The sequence below is a fragment of the Perissodus microlepis genome, chromosome 3, assembly GCF_051167445.1.
Source record: "Perissodus microlepis isolate ML-2025 ecotype Zambia chromosome 3, ASM5116744v1, whole genome shotgun sequence".
Taxonomy (NCBI): domain Eukaryota; kingdom Metazoa; phylum Chordata; class Actinopteri; order Cichliformes; family Cichlidae; genus Perissodus; species Perissodus microlepis.
Genome location: NC_140463.1, coordinates 46,967,069 through 46,983,480, shown reverse-complemented (window position 1 = coordinate 46,983,480; position 16,412 = coordinate 46,967,069). Strand labels below are relative to the sequence as shown.

General features: G+C 43.0%; 2 protein-coding genes across 9 annotated transcripts in view; one reads left to right on the top strand and one right to left on the bottom strand.

Annotated features, from left to right (window-relative positions):
- The window catches only part of LOC146391699 (protein NLRC3-like), a 28,199-nt gene extending 22,640 nt beyond the window's left edge, over positions 1–5,559 (top strand). For 5 of the 8 annotated variants that reach the window (XM_084914976.1, XM_084914946.1, XM_084915003.1 and 2 more), the window contains 3 exons: positions 333–509; positions 2,880–3,053; positions 3,729–4,801. In XM_084914976.1, coding sequence (XP_084771102.1) covers positions 333–509; positions 2,880–3,053; positions 3,729–3,738 — 361 coding nt within the window. In that variant the 3' untranslated portion in view covers positions 3,739–4,801. Of the gene's footprint in view, positions 1–332; positions 510–2,879; positions 3,054–3,728; positions 4,802–4,887 lie in introns of those variants that run through there. The other 3 variants (XM_084914967.1, XM_084914994.1, XR_014798612.1) reach the window with 2 other exon arrangements.
- Positions 5,560–10,526: 4,967 nt separating this feature from the next.
- On the bottom strand, positions 10,527–16,152 carry LOC146391698 (mitogen-activated protein kinase kinase kinase kinase 2-like). Its single transcript, XM_084922886.1, has 6 exons — positions 16,143–16,152; positions 15,023–15,094; positions 14,861–14,947; positions 14,708–14,778; positions 14,549–14,604; positions 10,527–12,060 (listed from the first exon to the last, which is right to left on the bottom strand). The coding sequence occupies exons 1-6, from the start codon at positions 16,150–16,152 to the stop codon at positions 11,973–11,975; spliced, it is 384 nt and encodes a 127-aa protein (XP_084779012.1). The 3' UTR covers positions 10,527–11,972.
- Positions 16,153–16,412: the final 260 nt, after the last annotated feature.

Genomic DNA, 16,412 nt, shown 5'->3' with positions numbered 1-16,412 from the left:
ACTGGAAAAAGGTGTTGGACTTCAAATATGTCCATTTCTTTCACACTTCACCTTTAAAAGTGAAGCCTTGTGGTTCCTGGAAGGAAAAACACGACTTTTTCAAGTCTTTGTCCTGTTTTTATGATAAATGTACGACTTTAATGTGAAACATTCAGAGTTTTTTCTCTTGTTGTGTTTGTTTGAAGCTGCTTCCTGTTGGCTTCAGCTGTTTGGAGTTTCCATTTTCTAAACTTCTACATTCTGAACCTTCTTCAGCTCTGAACAGATGATGAAACACTGAATGATTTCAAGCACTTTGTCTAATAAACTTACATCTTTCATTCTTTATACAGATTGGAGAACTGTGGTTTGTCAGAGATCAGCTGTGATTATCTGGCAGCAGCACTGAAGTCCAACCCCTCCCATCTGAGAGAGCTGGACCTGACTAACAACAACAACCTGCAGGATTCAGGAGGGAAGCATCTGTGTGGTTTCCTGGAGAGTCCAGGATGTGGACTTGAAACTCTGAGGTCAGTCAGCATGTTTTAGTTGTGCTGAGATGAATATGATGTGAAAGTTGTGCTGACACTAAACTGCAGACATCAGGCTGATATTATACTGATCCACACTGAGGATCTTCATGGTAAAGTCTGTTTTCTTCTTCTCTGGTTTAGTCCATTGACTGCAGCAGAACAATGTTCACATTTCAAACCTTCAAAGAAGAAGAAAAATCCTCCACTGGATAATTCACTGTGAAACTCTCAAACTCTTCATTCCACCTTAAAGTCTGTCTGACACTGAAATCCAAAGCAAAATGTGTGTTTGCTTTACAGACAGCAGTCCAACACAAACATACACACATCATCCAAAACACAGTCCAACATCCAAATCTCCTCCACTGCCAGCATGAATGATGGGAAAGAGAAGGAGGAACACTCTGACATTCAGGGTTAGAATGAGTTTCATAAAGCAGGCTGTGAAGATCAAAGCTGCATTAGAAAGCTTACATGAATGAATGAGTGGACAGAAGTGGACAGAGATCATCTGAAGCACTTCAAAGGCTTTAAATCAGCACATTTCTCTTTATTCTTTATCAACTCTGTTAGTTTCTCTCAGTTTTCTGTGGAATGAAGCTAACAGCAGGCTAATAAAATGCTGACCAATAGGTTTCTATTAAAGGTTGTAATTTGTATATGAAAAAGTGCTTTGGCTCAGCAGGGATCAGCTTACAGGCAGAATACAGCTGCTGGATGGGATTAGCATGTCATAGCTATCTACCAAACTGCTAACTGGGGAATTTCAGGCCATCTATGGATCATTTTTGCTAACTGTTTATTCAGCTTAGGCTCACAGGGCTGCAGCCTGTGCCCTAGCTGTCATAGGGCAAGAGGCGTGGTCCACCTGCACAGGTGAGCAGTCCATCACAGGGCCAACAGAGAGAGACAGAGAAGCACTCTCTCACATCCACACCTACAGCCAATTTAGAAGCACCAGTGAACCTAAGCAGCATTTCATTGGACTGTGGGAGAACATCCAACCTCCACAGAAAGGCCAACAAGCTTCAACCTACAACCTTCTTGCTTTAAGGCACTAGTGCGAACCACTTTTCCCCATTTCAGCCCAAATCCTGCATCTTCCTGTTTCTGACTCCAGGCCAGCTCCACTAACACTTTCTCATCAGACACTGCCACCTAGTGGAGGAAGTCGTAGTTCCATTTGAAGCGTCAGATTACAGTTAGTTCCTTTACAAAGAGGTGGAGGTGGTGGGGCCACAGCACCATCATCACTGAGTGCCATAGGACACTTAACCTTTGTTTCCATATGCTGGGAACTTCCTGTTGTTCCAAGGAGGACTGGAAAATGTGTGAAAATCTCCCAGTCAGTTCCTCACAGCACACTTCAATCATTTCCCTCCCACAGCATCAGGACCAGGGCTTTTTCTCTCTTTGGTCCCACTAAGAGATTTCCACACAAACACCTCATCAGTGGGACTCTCAGAGCTACCAGCCCTTTGCTACAATCACAAAGCTCTTCATTGAAATCAATGATATCAAAGCTGGAATCAAATGAGTCCAAGTCTTCTGCTGATTCAGCATCACATTCATCTTTGCTCCTTGTTCTGCATCCCCACCATGGACTTCATTCCTTTCCAAGCCAGCCTTGAGTGTCCTTTATTCAGCTCATCCTCTGCTTTACTTTTACACCTGATTTTAGCTGCTTTATCTCTCTTTCAACAAGTTTCTGTGCCTCAATCTTTTTCTTCTCTCCCTCGTAACAAGACAGCTTCTTCTGCCTGAGAACATGTTGGAGTGATTTACTAATCCAGGGCTGCTTATTGGGGAAAATACTTCCTGTTTTCAAAGTAATCCCCATTTTTCCCAGAAAGAAATGTAAGTAGAAATCAATGATCTAAGTGAGAACATGAGCCTTTAAAAAGTCCCAGTGGGTGCAGTCAAAGCACTCCCTCAGTCCCAGTATAGAGTCTTTGGTCCAGACTGGAACAACTGTGTGCCCAGTTTGAGCTCTCTTCAGTCCTGTGACCTGACAGACCCAGAGGGGCCATCACATCACATTTAGAAGCTCCCCTAATGGAGCCACAACACATGTCCAACACTTAGTCTGTCTTGTTGGACCAACTGGAAGAAATGATTCAAGGACTTAGTCACAGAACAGAGATTCAAATCTCCAAAATCCAACTGGCTGCATCAGGACATATAGTCTGAAACTCTGCACAGTTTCCTGTTTGAAGCTGCTTCCTGTTGGCTTCAGCTGTTTGGAGTTTCCATTTTCTAAACTTCTACATTCTGAACCTTCTTCAGCTCTGAACAGATGATGAAACACTGAATGATTTCAAGCTCACACTTTGTCTAATAAACTTACATCTTTCATTCTTTATACAGATTGAGTTTCTGTGGTTTGTCAGAGATCAGCTGTGATTATCTGGCAGCAGCACTGAAGTCCAACCCCTCCCATCTGAGACAGCTGGAGCTGAGAGGAAATAACCTGCAGGATCCAGATGTGAAGCAGCTGTCTGATCTTCAGCAGAGTCCAGACTACAGACTGGAGACTCTGAGGTCAGTAGAGTGATGGAGTGAGTGGGTGGTGCTGTCAGCAGTATTGTACTAAACACAGTCAGTATGAAACAAAGATCCAGAGTTTCCTGTAAAGCTGCAGCTTCTCAGTGAAGCTGTGAGAGGAGAATGGTGACAGGCTTCAGGATTGGACACAAACACTTCCTGTTTCTGACCTTTATGGTCACCATAGTAACGGCTGACACGCTCTGATCAAACGCTGTCAACAGCCAATCAGCTGTCTGAACAAAGCAGCACGCAGACCAATGACTGCATTCATTTCCAAGTTTAAAGCAGTGAAGAACACAGTCTGTAGGTGAGGAAGAATTTAGTGAGAGCAGATGTTTGGATGGAATTCCTCCAGTTAACAGCTGGAACCGTCCATCTGGATTGTTGGGCTTGTTGTTGGGGTTCCTACAGAGCTCAGAGTGGACACACCAAGGTTCTTCTAATGAATGAAAGTCCAAACTCAAACTAGGAGGGAAAAACATTTTCATCAACTTCAATAAAAATCCAAAGATTAGAAAAAGTGAAGCAACAATGAGTCCTAGTACAGTCCCAGCACTGAAGTCCCTGCTGCTCTTTATACTGGATGTGCTGCATCACTGACTGACAGCTGATGAAGAGTCTCTGGAAACACTCGTTTATCTCCTCTGCTCTTCCGTCTTCTCTCTGCAGGTGGAGCTGATGATGGTAAACAGGACGGTGTGTGTGCTGAGAGAGGAGGAGCTGTGTCCTGATGATCCAGAGAGGTTGAAGCAGCAGCAGCTTGTGTGTAGAGACGCTCTGACTGGGCCATGTTACTGGGAGGTGGAGAGGAGAGCTTCATCCAGCAGTGACTGACAGAGGAATGAGAAGAAGTGCAGATGACTGTCAGTGCTGCAGAGTGAACTGCTCTGAGAACAGCTCCACTGTCAGACACAATGTAGAGTCCAGCATCATCCCTGTGTGTCCCTCTGGATCTGACAGAGGATCATCAGTGTATCTGGACTGCTCTGCTGCTGCTCTGTCCTTCTACAGTCTCTGCACAGTCTCTGTCTGACTCTGGCTTCAGACCCTCCTGGATCAAACTCACCTGGAAAGACTTTCAAATTCAAATTTTATTTGTCACACACACAACCATACCCAGTATGACATGAGGTGAAATGCTTGAAGCTGTGCAATGCCCGACCATTAAATGACAGTGGTTTTACAGTATTTACAATTTACAGGTTGTCAGGTTTTGTATTGTTGATTATCATTTATGCTTAGAAATATCTACTTATATATGCTTAGAGTTTTATAATTAGTTTTAGATTGGTAGAGGTTTGATCCTTAATAGTCTGCAAAGGCTTGGTGTGCATTCCAGAGTGTTCTGGCATTCACACCTACATCCTGGGAGCATGGGAGAGGTCGTACCTTGTCTTATTGTTTTATGGTAGGATAAACGTATCTATATCTGTTTTAGTCTAAGTGCCTTTTGATTAGATGAACTGCTGGACTTCCAGACCAGCAGGGTTAGAGAAGTCATTTATGGGGTCACACTCTGACCCCCCCCACACACACACAGACACACACACTTACACAACGCACAGGCAAGGTACTCTTTGTTTGTATGTAGACGTCATATGTTAATGAACCTATGTATATATGTATATTCATGTAACCTCAATAAAAGAGCAGTGTTACGGGGGAGCAGACGAGAGCAACTGGGGTCAAGCGAAGGAACGGCATTTGTCCGGTTCTCTCCCGTGCACGAGAAACATGAAGAACTTTGCCTACTCGTGTCTTGTTTTCCTGTGTAGCAAATTGTCCTTAACGTTCCAGCGAATAGGTTTACGCTACAAACCTATCACAGGTTATTATAAAATTTACAGATTTAACTTAGAAATTTACAGTAAAAATGTGCAAATAGCAGAAAGAGATTATAAGGAAGTGTACATGAAGAAAAACCAGAGTGTGTGTGGTGATGTGATGTGTGTGAGAGTCCAGTCTTATAGTGATGTTATGTGTGTGGGAGAGTTCGGTCCTACACCTGGTTCACGCCGCAATGTATTGCGCCATTTTCCGGGTCCACAAATCAAAACAAACGCACCGTGTTGGAACGACGACGACAAGAACCATGCTTAAAAGCAGCTCAAAAGAAAACAGACGGTATAGAGACCGATTGCGTCCAGAGGCGAAGCAGCAGCACTTGAAAAAATTAGAGCGCATCGCAAATCTGGACCCATATGAAATACAGCAGTGGAGTAAAGACCCAGACGACTTACCCCCACTGTCCTACCCTGATATCTTCACGTATCTTGTTTGTGGAGTAAGCGCTTACACTGCGAACCAGTTTCGTAATTACAAGTCACTGGAGGCGCACATCCAATTTACAAATGGCTGGGTGCAAGATTTGGCTATTTTCAAGCCGCCAAACTGTGAGTACGTCGTCATTCATACCAAGGTAAGTCAGCTGGAGTGCATCGAGTGTAATAGCCATTGTCCACCCCCCACCTTAATTAATGTTGTGTGATTGGGCCATCTGAACATCCTACCTATATAAATCCCAGCAGGAAGCATGTTTTAATAGTGTGATTGGGCCATCTGAACATCCTACCTATATAAATCCCAGCAGGAAGCATGTTTTAATAGTGTGATTGGGCCATCTGAACATCCTACCTATATAAATCCCAGCAGGAAGCATGTTTTAATAGTGTGATTTGGCCATCTGAACATCCTACCTATATAAATCCCAGCAGGAAGCATGTTTTAATAGTGTGATTGGGCCATCTGAACATCCTACCTATATAAATCCCAGCAGGAAGCATGTTTTAATAGTGTGATTGGGCCATCTGAACATCCTACCTATATAAATCCCAGCAGGAAGCATGTTTTAATAGTGTGATTTGGCCATCTGAACATCCTACCTATATAAATCCCAGCAGGAAGCATGTTTTAATAGTGTGATTGGGCCATCTGAACATGCTACCTATATAAATCCCAGCAGGAAGCATGTTTTAATAGTGTGATTGGGCCATCTGAACATCCTACCTATATAAATCCCAGCAGGAAGCATGTTTTAATAGTGTGATTGGGCCATCTGAACATCCTACCTATATAAATCCCAGCAGGAAGCATGTTTTAATAGTGTGATTGGGCCATCTGAACATCCTACCTATATAAATCCCAGCAGGAAGCATGTTTTAATAGTGTGATTTGGCCATCTGAACATGCTACCTATATAAATCCCAGCAGGAAGCATGTTTTAATAGTGTGATTGGGCCATCTGAACATCCTACCTATATAAATCCCAGCAGGAAGCATGTTTTAATAGTGTGATTGGGCCATCTGAACATCCTACCTATATAAATCCCAGCAGGAAGCATGTTTTAATAGTGTGATTGGGCCATCTGAACATCCTACCTATATAAATCCCAGCAGGAAGCATGTTTTAATAGTGGTATTTGGCCATCTGAACATGCTACCTATACAACAGAGCCATTAACCACGTAAGGTAGCATATTCTGATAAGTTAGCACGGATTGATAGACAAGACTATAAATTTACGCTACGGTAGGATGTTTTGACAGAACACTGTTTCTCCTCCCCAACATTTTTCTTTTGTTAAGCTTACTGTTATCAAGGCATGGTAAATGAACAGTAAACCTTACCTGATGACTAATCTTCCCGTTTCCCTCTCATTGATTTATTTGGGTTGTCATGGCAGAAGTATTAAACAATGCCTTTTATTAGAACATAAGCATTTAAATGCAGTAATTGTATTTGAATTAGTTAAATATGAGTGGGCAACTCTTTTTGTCCTGGTCGCGGAACACTGGACCAGCTCTTTATCCTCTCAAGGATACTTGAGGGTGCATGGGAGTTTGCCCAACCAGTCTAGATGTGTTTTGTGGACTTGGAGAAGGCATTCGACCGTGTCCTTCGGAGTGTCCTGTGGGAGGTGTTGCGGGAGTATGGGGTGTCTGGACCATTGCTACGGGCCATTCGATCCCTATACAACCGTTGCAAGAGTCGGACTCGTTCCCGGTGGGTGATGGGCTCCGCCAGGGCTGCCCTTTGTCACCGGTTCTGTTCATAATTTTTATGGACAGGATTTCTAGGCGCAGCCAAGTGGCGGAGGGCTTTCACTTTGGTGGCCTCAGAATCTCATCTCTGCTTTTTGCGGATGATGTGGTTCTGTTGGCTTCATCGGGTGAGGGCCTCCAGCTCGCACTGGAACGGTTCACAGCCGAGTGTGAAGCAGCGGGAATGAGGATCAGCACCTCCAAATCTGAGGCCATGGTTCTCAGCCGGAAAAGGGTGGAGTGCCCACTCCAGGTCAGGGATGAGTTCCTGCCCCAAGTGGAGGAGTTCAAGTATCTCGGGGTCTTGTTCGCGAGTGATGGGAGAAGGGAGCCGGAGATCGACAGACGGATTGGGGCTGCAGCTGCAGTAATGCGGACGCTTCACCGGTCTGTCGTGGTGAAGAGGGAGCTGAGTGTAAAAGCGAAGCTCTCAATTTACCGGTCGATCTACGTCCCTACCCTCACCTATGGCCACGAGCTGTGGGTAGTGACCGAAAGAACGAGATCGCGGATACAAGCGGCAGAAATGAGCTTCCTCCGAAGGGTGGCTGGCCTCTCCCTTAGAGATAGGGTGAGAAGTTCGGCCATCCGGGAGGGGCTCAGAGTAGAGCCGCTGCTGCTCCACATCGAAAGGAGCCAGCTGAGGTGGTTCGGGCTTCTAACAAGGATGCATCCTGGGCGCCTCCTGGGTGAGGTGTTCCAGGCATGTCCCACCGGGAGGAGGCCCCGGGGCAGACCCAGGACACGCTGGAGAGATTATATCTCTCGGCTGGCCTGGGAACACCTTGGTGTTCCCCTGGATAAGCTGGAGGAGGTGGCTGGGGAGAGGGAGGTCTGGGCCTCTCTGCTTAGGCTGCTGCCCCCGCGACCCGGCCTCGGATAAAGCGGATGAAGATGGATGGATGGATGAGTGGGCAACTCTGACCATGACAAGACTGCATTTGCTCTAAAAAATTAATAAAAAATTTAGACATATTGTTGTCATTATTTTTACTCTTCAATTTTATGTGTTTTTTCTTTAAGATGGTATCAGAAGTTGCTCCTCCACCATGAAAAAAACCATCTGCATGTATTCTTTCACTACATCCACGATTCTCCTCTGTGGTCTTCCTCATTCATCCTGTTTGGAGCTTAAAGTTCAACATCCTTTATCTATTAAAATTACAGAAGGAGAAGAAAGTAATCATCAGAGCAGGAATCATGATAAATGATAAATAGATTACCAGTACATACAAACATAACACTTGCATAATTTCTCTGATAACGCTGCATTGGATGGGTTTATTAACTGTGGGCTGAAATTGTGCTACAGTCTGCTGGTGAGGAACTTTTTTGAGTGTTGAATTAAATGTCCTCCACAATCTGTATATGAATTGTCATTAAAACCACAGAGATTCTTACTTATAAAGGAAAGAAAAGTGGGACAATGCCCATCAACATATAGTGTATATTTTCTGAAACATTACAAAGATGCAGGTAATTCTGGGTTCACCTGAATTACAGATTAGACTGGTGGACAAACAGAGATGTTGTGTACAACTGGTGACAGCATCAGTGACAACAAATTCATCAGCAAGGCTGGAAGCAGAATTAGGAGGCGTCAGAGTCAGCGAGGGTCAGAGATCAATGAACAAATTGCCCACCTTCATGGATAATGCATCACCCTCAAAAGGATTCAAAATTTGGGCCACGAAGAACAGTTCAGGAAACCTATTTTATTGTTTCGTCTGTGAAACTGTATAAATGAAATGTAAATTATGTTAAAGGCAAACACATTTGTAAGCCATAAGAAACAAACATGCTTTGCTTTATACCTTCAAACATCTGTATAGATTTGATACATTATTTATTAACTGAATTTGCTAACATGTCTTACATAGTGAGAGTGTTTCTTTTACTGATGATATTTCAATGATATGTATTTTTTATGACTCAATAATGCTCTATCGAACACCTGGCAATAACAGCAGGTGTGGCAATTTTGTAATTTGTTGTTTAAATTTGATATTATTTCAGGCAGTATATTTTCTTAGCCTTTGTCATACTCATGCTTAACCCTCTCAGGCTCAAATTAAGTTTTTGTTGCTAATGCACAAAAGAATACCTGCAGTGGTACTTCTGAGTAAAAAAACTCATAAAATATGTATGTGGGGTGATCAGGTTGTTAGCTTTTAACTGCTGCAAATCTGCAACGCCTGCCTTGAGAGGGTTAACACAGCAATCTCAGAAACAGTACAGTAATTTTGGGCGTGGATCACAGGCTGAAGAGTGGGGGTCACCCAGAGTCAGAATCTATCGAGATATGTGTCACCTCTTACAGTTTCCTGTAATCTGAGCTCAAAGATGAGAAAATATATAGTACAGTACTCTAAATTTGGTAAAGTTTACTGTTGATTTTCTGGAAAACTGTACAGTAATTTTGGGTGTGGATCACTGGGTAAAAAGTGGAGATGGCCTAGAGTCAGAATCTAGTGAAATATCTCTGTCACCTCTTACAGTGTTTGTGTAATCTGAGCTCAAAGATGAGGATATTAAAAGTACAGTACTGTATATTGGGTAAATTTTACTGTAAATTTTCTCGTACAGTAATTTGGGCTGTGGATCACAGGGTGAAGAGTGGAGATGAACCAAAACTGGGAGTGGATTGTGAAGTACAATAGTGTCAGGACACAAAAGACTGCGTTTCTAAGCCAGTCGGCACCCGTACCGTAATGTGCATAAGAATAGTGCAACAACATTTTAGGTGCGGCTAGCTTGACTGTGTCTTCGTAAGTGAGGGCAAACTTGACCGCGGTCAAATATGGTGCTGGAGAAACAAACTACAGAGAACTTCGTAAAGAGAGTATTGAGTGCTTTGGCGATGTAAATGGACTGGTTCTTATATAGTACTCAAAGCACTAAACTTGCCTCATTCAGGTGTACGCAAGCACTTTTCTCTGTAAGCACTTTCTGTGTAATGTTCACACACACATTCGGAGAGCAACTCTGGGTTGGTATCTTGCCCAGGGATATTTGGCATGCAGACGGGGATTGAAGCACCTTCCTCTACTACCTGAGCAAAGCCGCCCCACGTTCGTCTGTGCACAGATTTCTTTCAATACAGTATTATCACAATTGTGCAAAAATACAGGCATGAAAGCTTAAAGTGCGCGATCACAATAAAGGTGACGTTCAGAGACTGACTGAGTGATCTGAGAACTCATCAGCGCTCATCACTGCCTTCACTTACTTGCTGCTATGGGTGCAGGAATAACACAGTTATGCAGTTACTTTCTCAGTCTGCTAGAGCCTCCACTTGAACGCAAGAACCTTCATTTATCTTCTCAAACGGAATTCAAAATGTTTTTTACAAATTGAAGGATTACGATATAAATCGTAGAAGCATCGATCCACACATTCAAAGAAGAACAACCCAACAAACTCTTCATAAAACTCCAAGAGATATGAAAATCTTTATTTCTGTCTATTCTGTGTTGTTAATAACATCACATCTTCACATAGTAGCAAAAACATATTAAAAAAACATTAATCTCAACATGCATACTGTACTTCAAGTTTCTCTCATGGAAAGGCCAGTGTTACTTTTATAGTATCCTTTCCATAAATATCATAAATATCTTTACCCATGTAGTGGAATTATTTCATTTTTTCATTTTAGTTAACAAGTATAATGTGACCACATTCACTTTTTATCAGGACAAGCTACACCACCACGGTGGTTAGCATACAATAACACTGCCTTGTTCTCAAAGCTTCTTGCTAACTGTACTTTTTTCTGAGATGTTCTCTTTAAGTAAGGATACTGAGAGTGTAAGCAGTGTATATGGTCACATCACGTGCTTAAGGTTGTGTTAGCACTGATAATTCCTTCACAGTTCTTTAAAGATGCTGAAGTCATCATATCAGCTGTAAATGCAGTGCTGCTGCTGTCCTTACGCTATACTTTCAAGCATCACACTTTCTTACTGACCAGTTTATTTCCACTTTTTATGCTCTAGTATGGTGTGACTGAATGAAGTCAGCAAACCAAATTCTGTCCATCTGAGGATGAGAAAAAACTTGCATGCAATGGGAAGCATGAGATGAAGATGGCTCCTATGCTTTAGACGTGGCACTGTTTCTGCCATTGTAAGTACGCTAATGCTTGAAAGATACATTAAAAGTCTGACACTTCACTCTTCAGCTGGAGCGTCCATCAAGTTTTACATTCCAGGTTTCCTCTTTGGGATTACGACTCAGACGATGATGTGAAAAATTAGTTATTACATTAAACCCATAAAATCAACACTGGCAAAAAAGCCGTGCACTTCACAGAACAGCTTTCTATGGCCGAGCAGCTCCTGCAGGTGTAAGGTGTAGGTGTCACAGCACTCTGGTCCAAAGAGTTTATGTGCAGCATGCAGACAGAAAATGGCTTTACAGAATATGACTGAATGTTGAGGCACCAAAACACACTCAGTCTGCCCCTCAGTCTGATCAAGAAGAAAACCTGGCTGAGCGCTTCATAACATCAGTACGATGATGTCCCAGAGGCCATGTTCAGGTTATTCTCCCGTCCACACTGAGCGGGCTGATCAGTGGAGTCTGCATTAGCTTTAACAGAAAGGTCTGATTTAAGCAGGTAAGCTGAATAGACAAGAAAAGCTAGAAAGCTTTATCAACTATAACCCCAGCGAGGACCTTGACAGGTGTCTTGTGTACAGGTGAAGGCTGGACAGTCAGCAGGATACCTTCCTAACATTTGTCATTCCCAGCATTGAACCGTTTCCTGGCACAGCCTCAGTGAAACAGAGCATCGTTTCCACCCCACAGTTACAGACAGGCTGTGCTTTTCTTTGGTAACACCGTCGAAAGAGAAGCCCCGTGTCCTCTCTCAGTAGCTGCTTTCGTGTCCTGTCAGGATGTACAGGCTGCTCAGTGCTGACGGGTCATCAGTCGGTGTGCTCTGAAGGATGATGTCTCTGCACATTGTCAGCAAATGAGAAGGAGATGAGTTGTAAAGGAGAGCCAGAGAAAGGCAGTACTAACCTAAAGCCAGTGCCTCCACCTGCTTCTACTCCTCCCACCTCTAGTACTAACACTACTCTACTGATACTACAACCACTGTAGTTTGACTTTAATGCTACACACTGGTACAGTACTGGTACACTTACTGGAGTTTTACTCCTGTTCCTGCTCATCACCACGCCTACTACTTTTTTAAACTTTATGATAAGTGTGAACATTTACACAACAGCATACAAACAAGTTTAAAGTAGAAAAAAGGAAGCAAAGAGCTGAGAAATACATAAAACATAACACAGAAGAAAAAGAAACCTTTGCGAGGATTCCTTCTACACCCAGTTTGAGTAAAAACTAACTGAAACACAAGGAAAGAAGATAAGATCAACTAAATAAGGGTTGGCACAGTTGTATAATAATACTTAGTACTGGCAGCCACCAGCGCTAAGCCTCAGCCTCCCAGTAGACACACCTATGGTACCGATTTAAAATCCTACATGTCTTTGTTCTCAGGTTATCACGTTCACAAACTTTGGTGTCCACGCTATTTGCCTGCCAGGCTGACAATGATTTAGATCACAGAAATCCAACAACATTTTTAAGCTGTTATTCCTGGTTTCACAGTGGAAAACTCCGGGTAACGTCCATTATCTTTGCTCCTGTATAAGACTTTCCTGAATGCTGAGGTTTGGTCTTCCACATGAAATTCAGTACTTTTGTTTCAGTTTCATTAATGATGCATTGATTTTGGACATCTATGTAATATATATGTGATACACGACAGTCTTTGAGTCCATCCTTCTCATATATAATCTCACTGTTTTTGCACTTCAGAAGATTCCAGTAATGACTGATTTAAAAAAGAAATTGTGAAATATTTCTAATGAACTCACCACGATTCTTATTTCAAACTTCATTAAGAGCTACTGGATCAACAGGGGTGTCCTGGATTTGTTAGTAATATAATATAGTAATATATTATTATTAGTTTTAATTATTTAGTCAAAAATCAGATCCAGACTGCTCTGAAAGAAATCAAAAAGAAAAGGACATTTTCTGAAGACTGAGCTTTAATGCCAGATATCTATACGATCCAAATGTAAACACACACTTGTAGTTACTGAAATTATTCATTTTCACAGGTTGTGTGTCAATTGTTTGAGAAAATCTGGTGTTAATGTCCCCTCCCCCCACAAAAATGATCAAAAGGAAGTGCTGAGGTTATTATCAGGATGTCCTAAAAGCTCTCAGTTAATCCAACATGCTGCAGCGAGAGTCCTGACAGGGACTAGAAACAGAACATTTATTGGCTCCAGAATAAAAGATTCAAAATCCTCACATAAAAGGTTTTGAATAATCAGGCCCTGTCTTATCTTAATGACCTTATAGTACCATATCACCCCATTAGAGCACTTCGCTCCGAGTATTTAAAAGTAAAATGGGAGCCAGACCCTTCGGTTTCCAGGCCCCTCTTGGTAAATGGTAAATGGACCGGTTCTTATATAGTGCTTTTCTACTCTGAGCACTCAAAGCTTGCCTCATTCACCCGTTCACACCCATTCATACTCTGACGGATGCACCGGAGAGCAACTTTCATGCAGGATATCTGGCATGTAGACGGGGAGTAGGTGACCTGCTCCCCCACCTGAGCTACAGCCACCACTTCTGTGGAACCAGCTTCCAGTTTGGGTTTGGGAGACGGACACCCTCTCTACTTTTAACATTAGGATTACAACTTTCCTTTCTTCCCTGAATCCTCCCTTAGTTAGCCTAAGTCTAGGCTGCTGGCGGGTTCCCCTGATGTGTTTCTTCTTCAGTCGCCCTTTTCACTCACTATCTGTTTATACACCTCTCTGCATTCAATCATTAGTTGAGAATATTCTCTGGCTCTCTTCCCCAGATTGTCTTTGTCCCGTCTTCCTCCTCTCACCCCCCCAACCGATCGCAGCAGATGCCCGCCCCTCCCCCAGCCTGGTTCAGGTTTTCACCTGCTAAAAGGGAGTTTTTCACCTTTGTGCACCATAATTGCAGGGCCTTTACCTTACAATATACAGTGTCTTGAAGTGACTATTGTTGTGATTTGGTACTAGCATAAAGAAAATTAACACTAAGGAAAGTAGTTTTCTGTACAAAGTGTCAGGTAGACGGTAGTTGGTAACTTTAATGGCTGGTTTTTTTTGGAGGGCTGCATGCAAACACATAGGCTGCATTTCCTAAATCCTTGGATCTGAGTAACCAACAGAACAAACACTCTAGTGTGACTCCTGCTTTAATGCTACCATTAATGCTAGTAGAATTCATGCTACTTCCACATGCTACTCTGAAAATCACTTCCAGGTCTATTAACAATAGTATCAAGAAAAATACTATCCTGATTACTTCTGATGTTCTAGGATTACTAGTTTCTCACAGTGATTGATAGCTCTTGTCAGCATACTGTTAACATACCTGTTTGTTCCCAGAACTCTGAACACACGACTCTCATCTGTAATTTCTTGTGTTACCTGCACATAAAGTGAAAATTCACATGTGTAATGACTTAGAACAAATATGATAAGCACATGATACAAGCTCAGCCAACGCTGGATGGATTTACTAGTTCATCACCTCATCTGAATGGAAACTCCTCCCTTTGAGGCCATGCTTCCAGAACGCCAGCACACTATCCTGCAAGCAGACTGACAGAACAGGAGGTGTCACTCAGCTTTCAGGACACACATCAGCTCTCATTCACTCTGTTTGTCACGTCATTATTTCTACCTAGTGTTTCAATGGGGAAGTCAAAGACTATTTCTGCAGCCAGCTGTCTGGATGGAAGTCCTTGCAGGTTCACGATCTTTACAGTTCCTGTCCAAATGGTACACAGATTGAGAATGAGCACGAAAGACATTTGAAGGATTCACAATATGCGAGGGGACTTACTTTCCAAGGTGATGAGAACAGTGTCTTGGTCCAGCTGGGTTACCTGCACGGCTCTGAGTGCTCCACTATCTCCTGACTAGGGATGGGTATCGTTTAGGTTTTATCCGATACCGGTGCCAAACCGGTACTTTTGAAACGGTGCCGGTGCTTAAACGGTGCTCAAACCGGTGCTTAAAGAATGGAGAACACCAACTTTGTCCAAAAACCTCTCATGTTCAGCTGTTTTTTTGTAAAAAGATAACAATGTTAGCCTTTTCTGCAGCTATGGGGCATATATGGTATCACTCTTGGCTGGAAGCAGTGCTTAAACAATGGAAAAAACACAAACTTTATCCAAAAACCTCTCATGTTTAACTGTTTTCCACTTTTTCTTTGGTCATTTTAGCCTTTTTGGCCAGGGTGAAGGGAGTATCTGCCATCAAACAAGAAGACAGCCGCATGTAGCTATGATGATGTTTGCTAGTTCACCTTACATGCATTAATGTAATAACGTGGTTAGCCTACTCAACGTAAATTACACACGAACAACATTAAGCTACTCATGCAGAGAAGAACGGCTGCTGCTGCATCATCATCCGTCATCATTTCTGCTACACTGGCAGGGCTAGGGGCCAGGACTCTCCTCTTCGGGTTTTTGGGGGATGTTGCTCCGGGTCCGATAACTGGCAACCCACCCGCAGTAGATGTGCACGGAGTGAGGTCTCGCAGCAAGCTATCAAATACGGCGCATTTCTCGGCTTTTAAAAAAAACGCTATGCGTCGCCAGGTGTTTCATCAGATTTGAGGTGTTACCTCCTTTGACAGTATCACAGTATCAGCTTAAAGCACTTGTTGCAGGCTGCTGAGTTTGCATCTTTTGCTGTGAAGTACAGCCATACATTTGACCGGTCCTCCTTGGGCATTTTTAATCTGTAGCTCTGCTCTAAAAGAACGTACGTACCTGGACCCGCCTACTATCCTCGGAAACGTAAAATGATTGGCTAGAATCTAAAGTGTATCACAGCTCAGGAAAAAAAAGCACCGAAATAAAGCACCGAAATAAAGCACCGAAATGTGCGCTGCTTTTCGGTCTGGTTACTACCGTTTATGTCAGAACCGGTGCCATCATGGCACCGGATACCGGTACCCATCCCTACTCCTGACGCACAGAAAGAAGGAAGCTTGTTGAAACAAGTTGAAGCTTGAAGCTTCAGGAAGTCAGCAGAGAAATTCAGAAACGGTCCTACCTGGCACTGGAACAGGAGCGCCGTTCAGCTCTATAATATCAAACCTGAGCTGTTGGCCGGTTGGTGGTTTATCATTACTACAGTCTCTCACTCCAACACACAGCTGAGGAAACTCATCTGTTGCCAACACCAGCAGTTCAAATATCGGAAGAGAATCTGGGAGC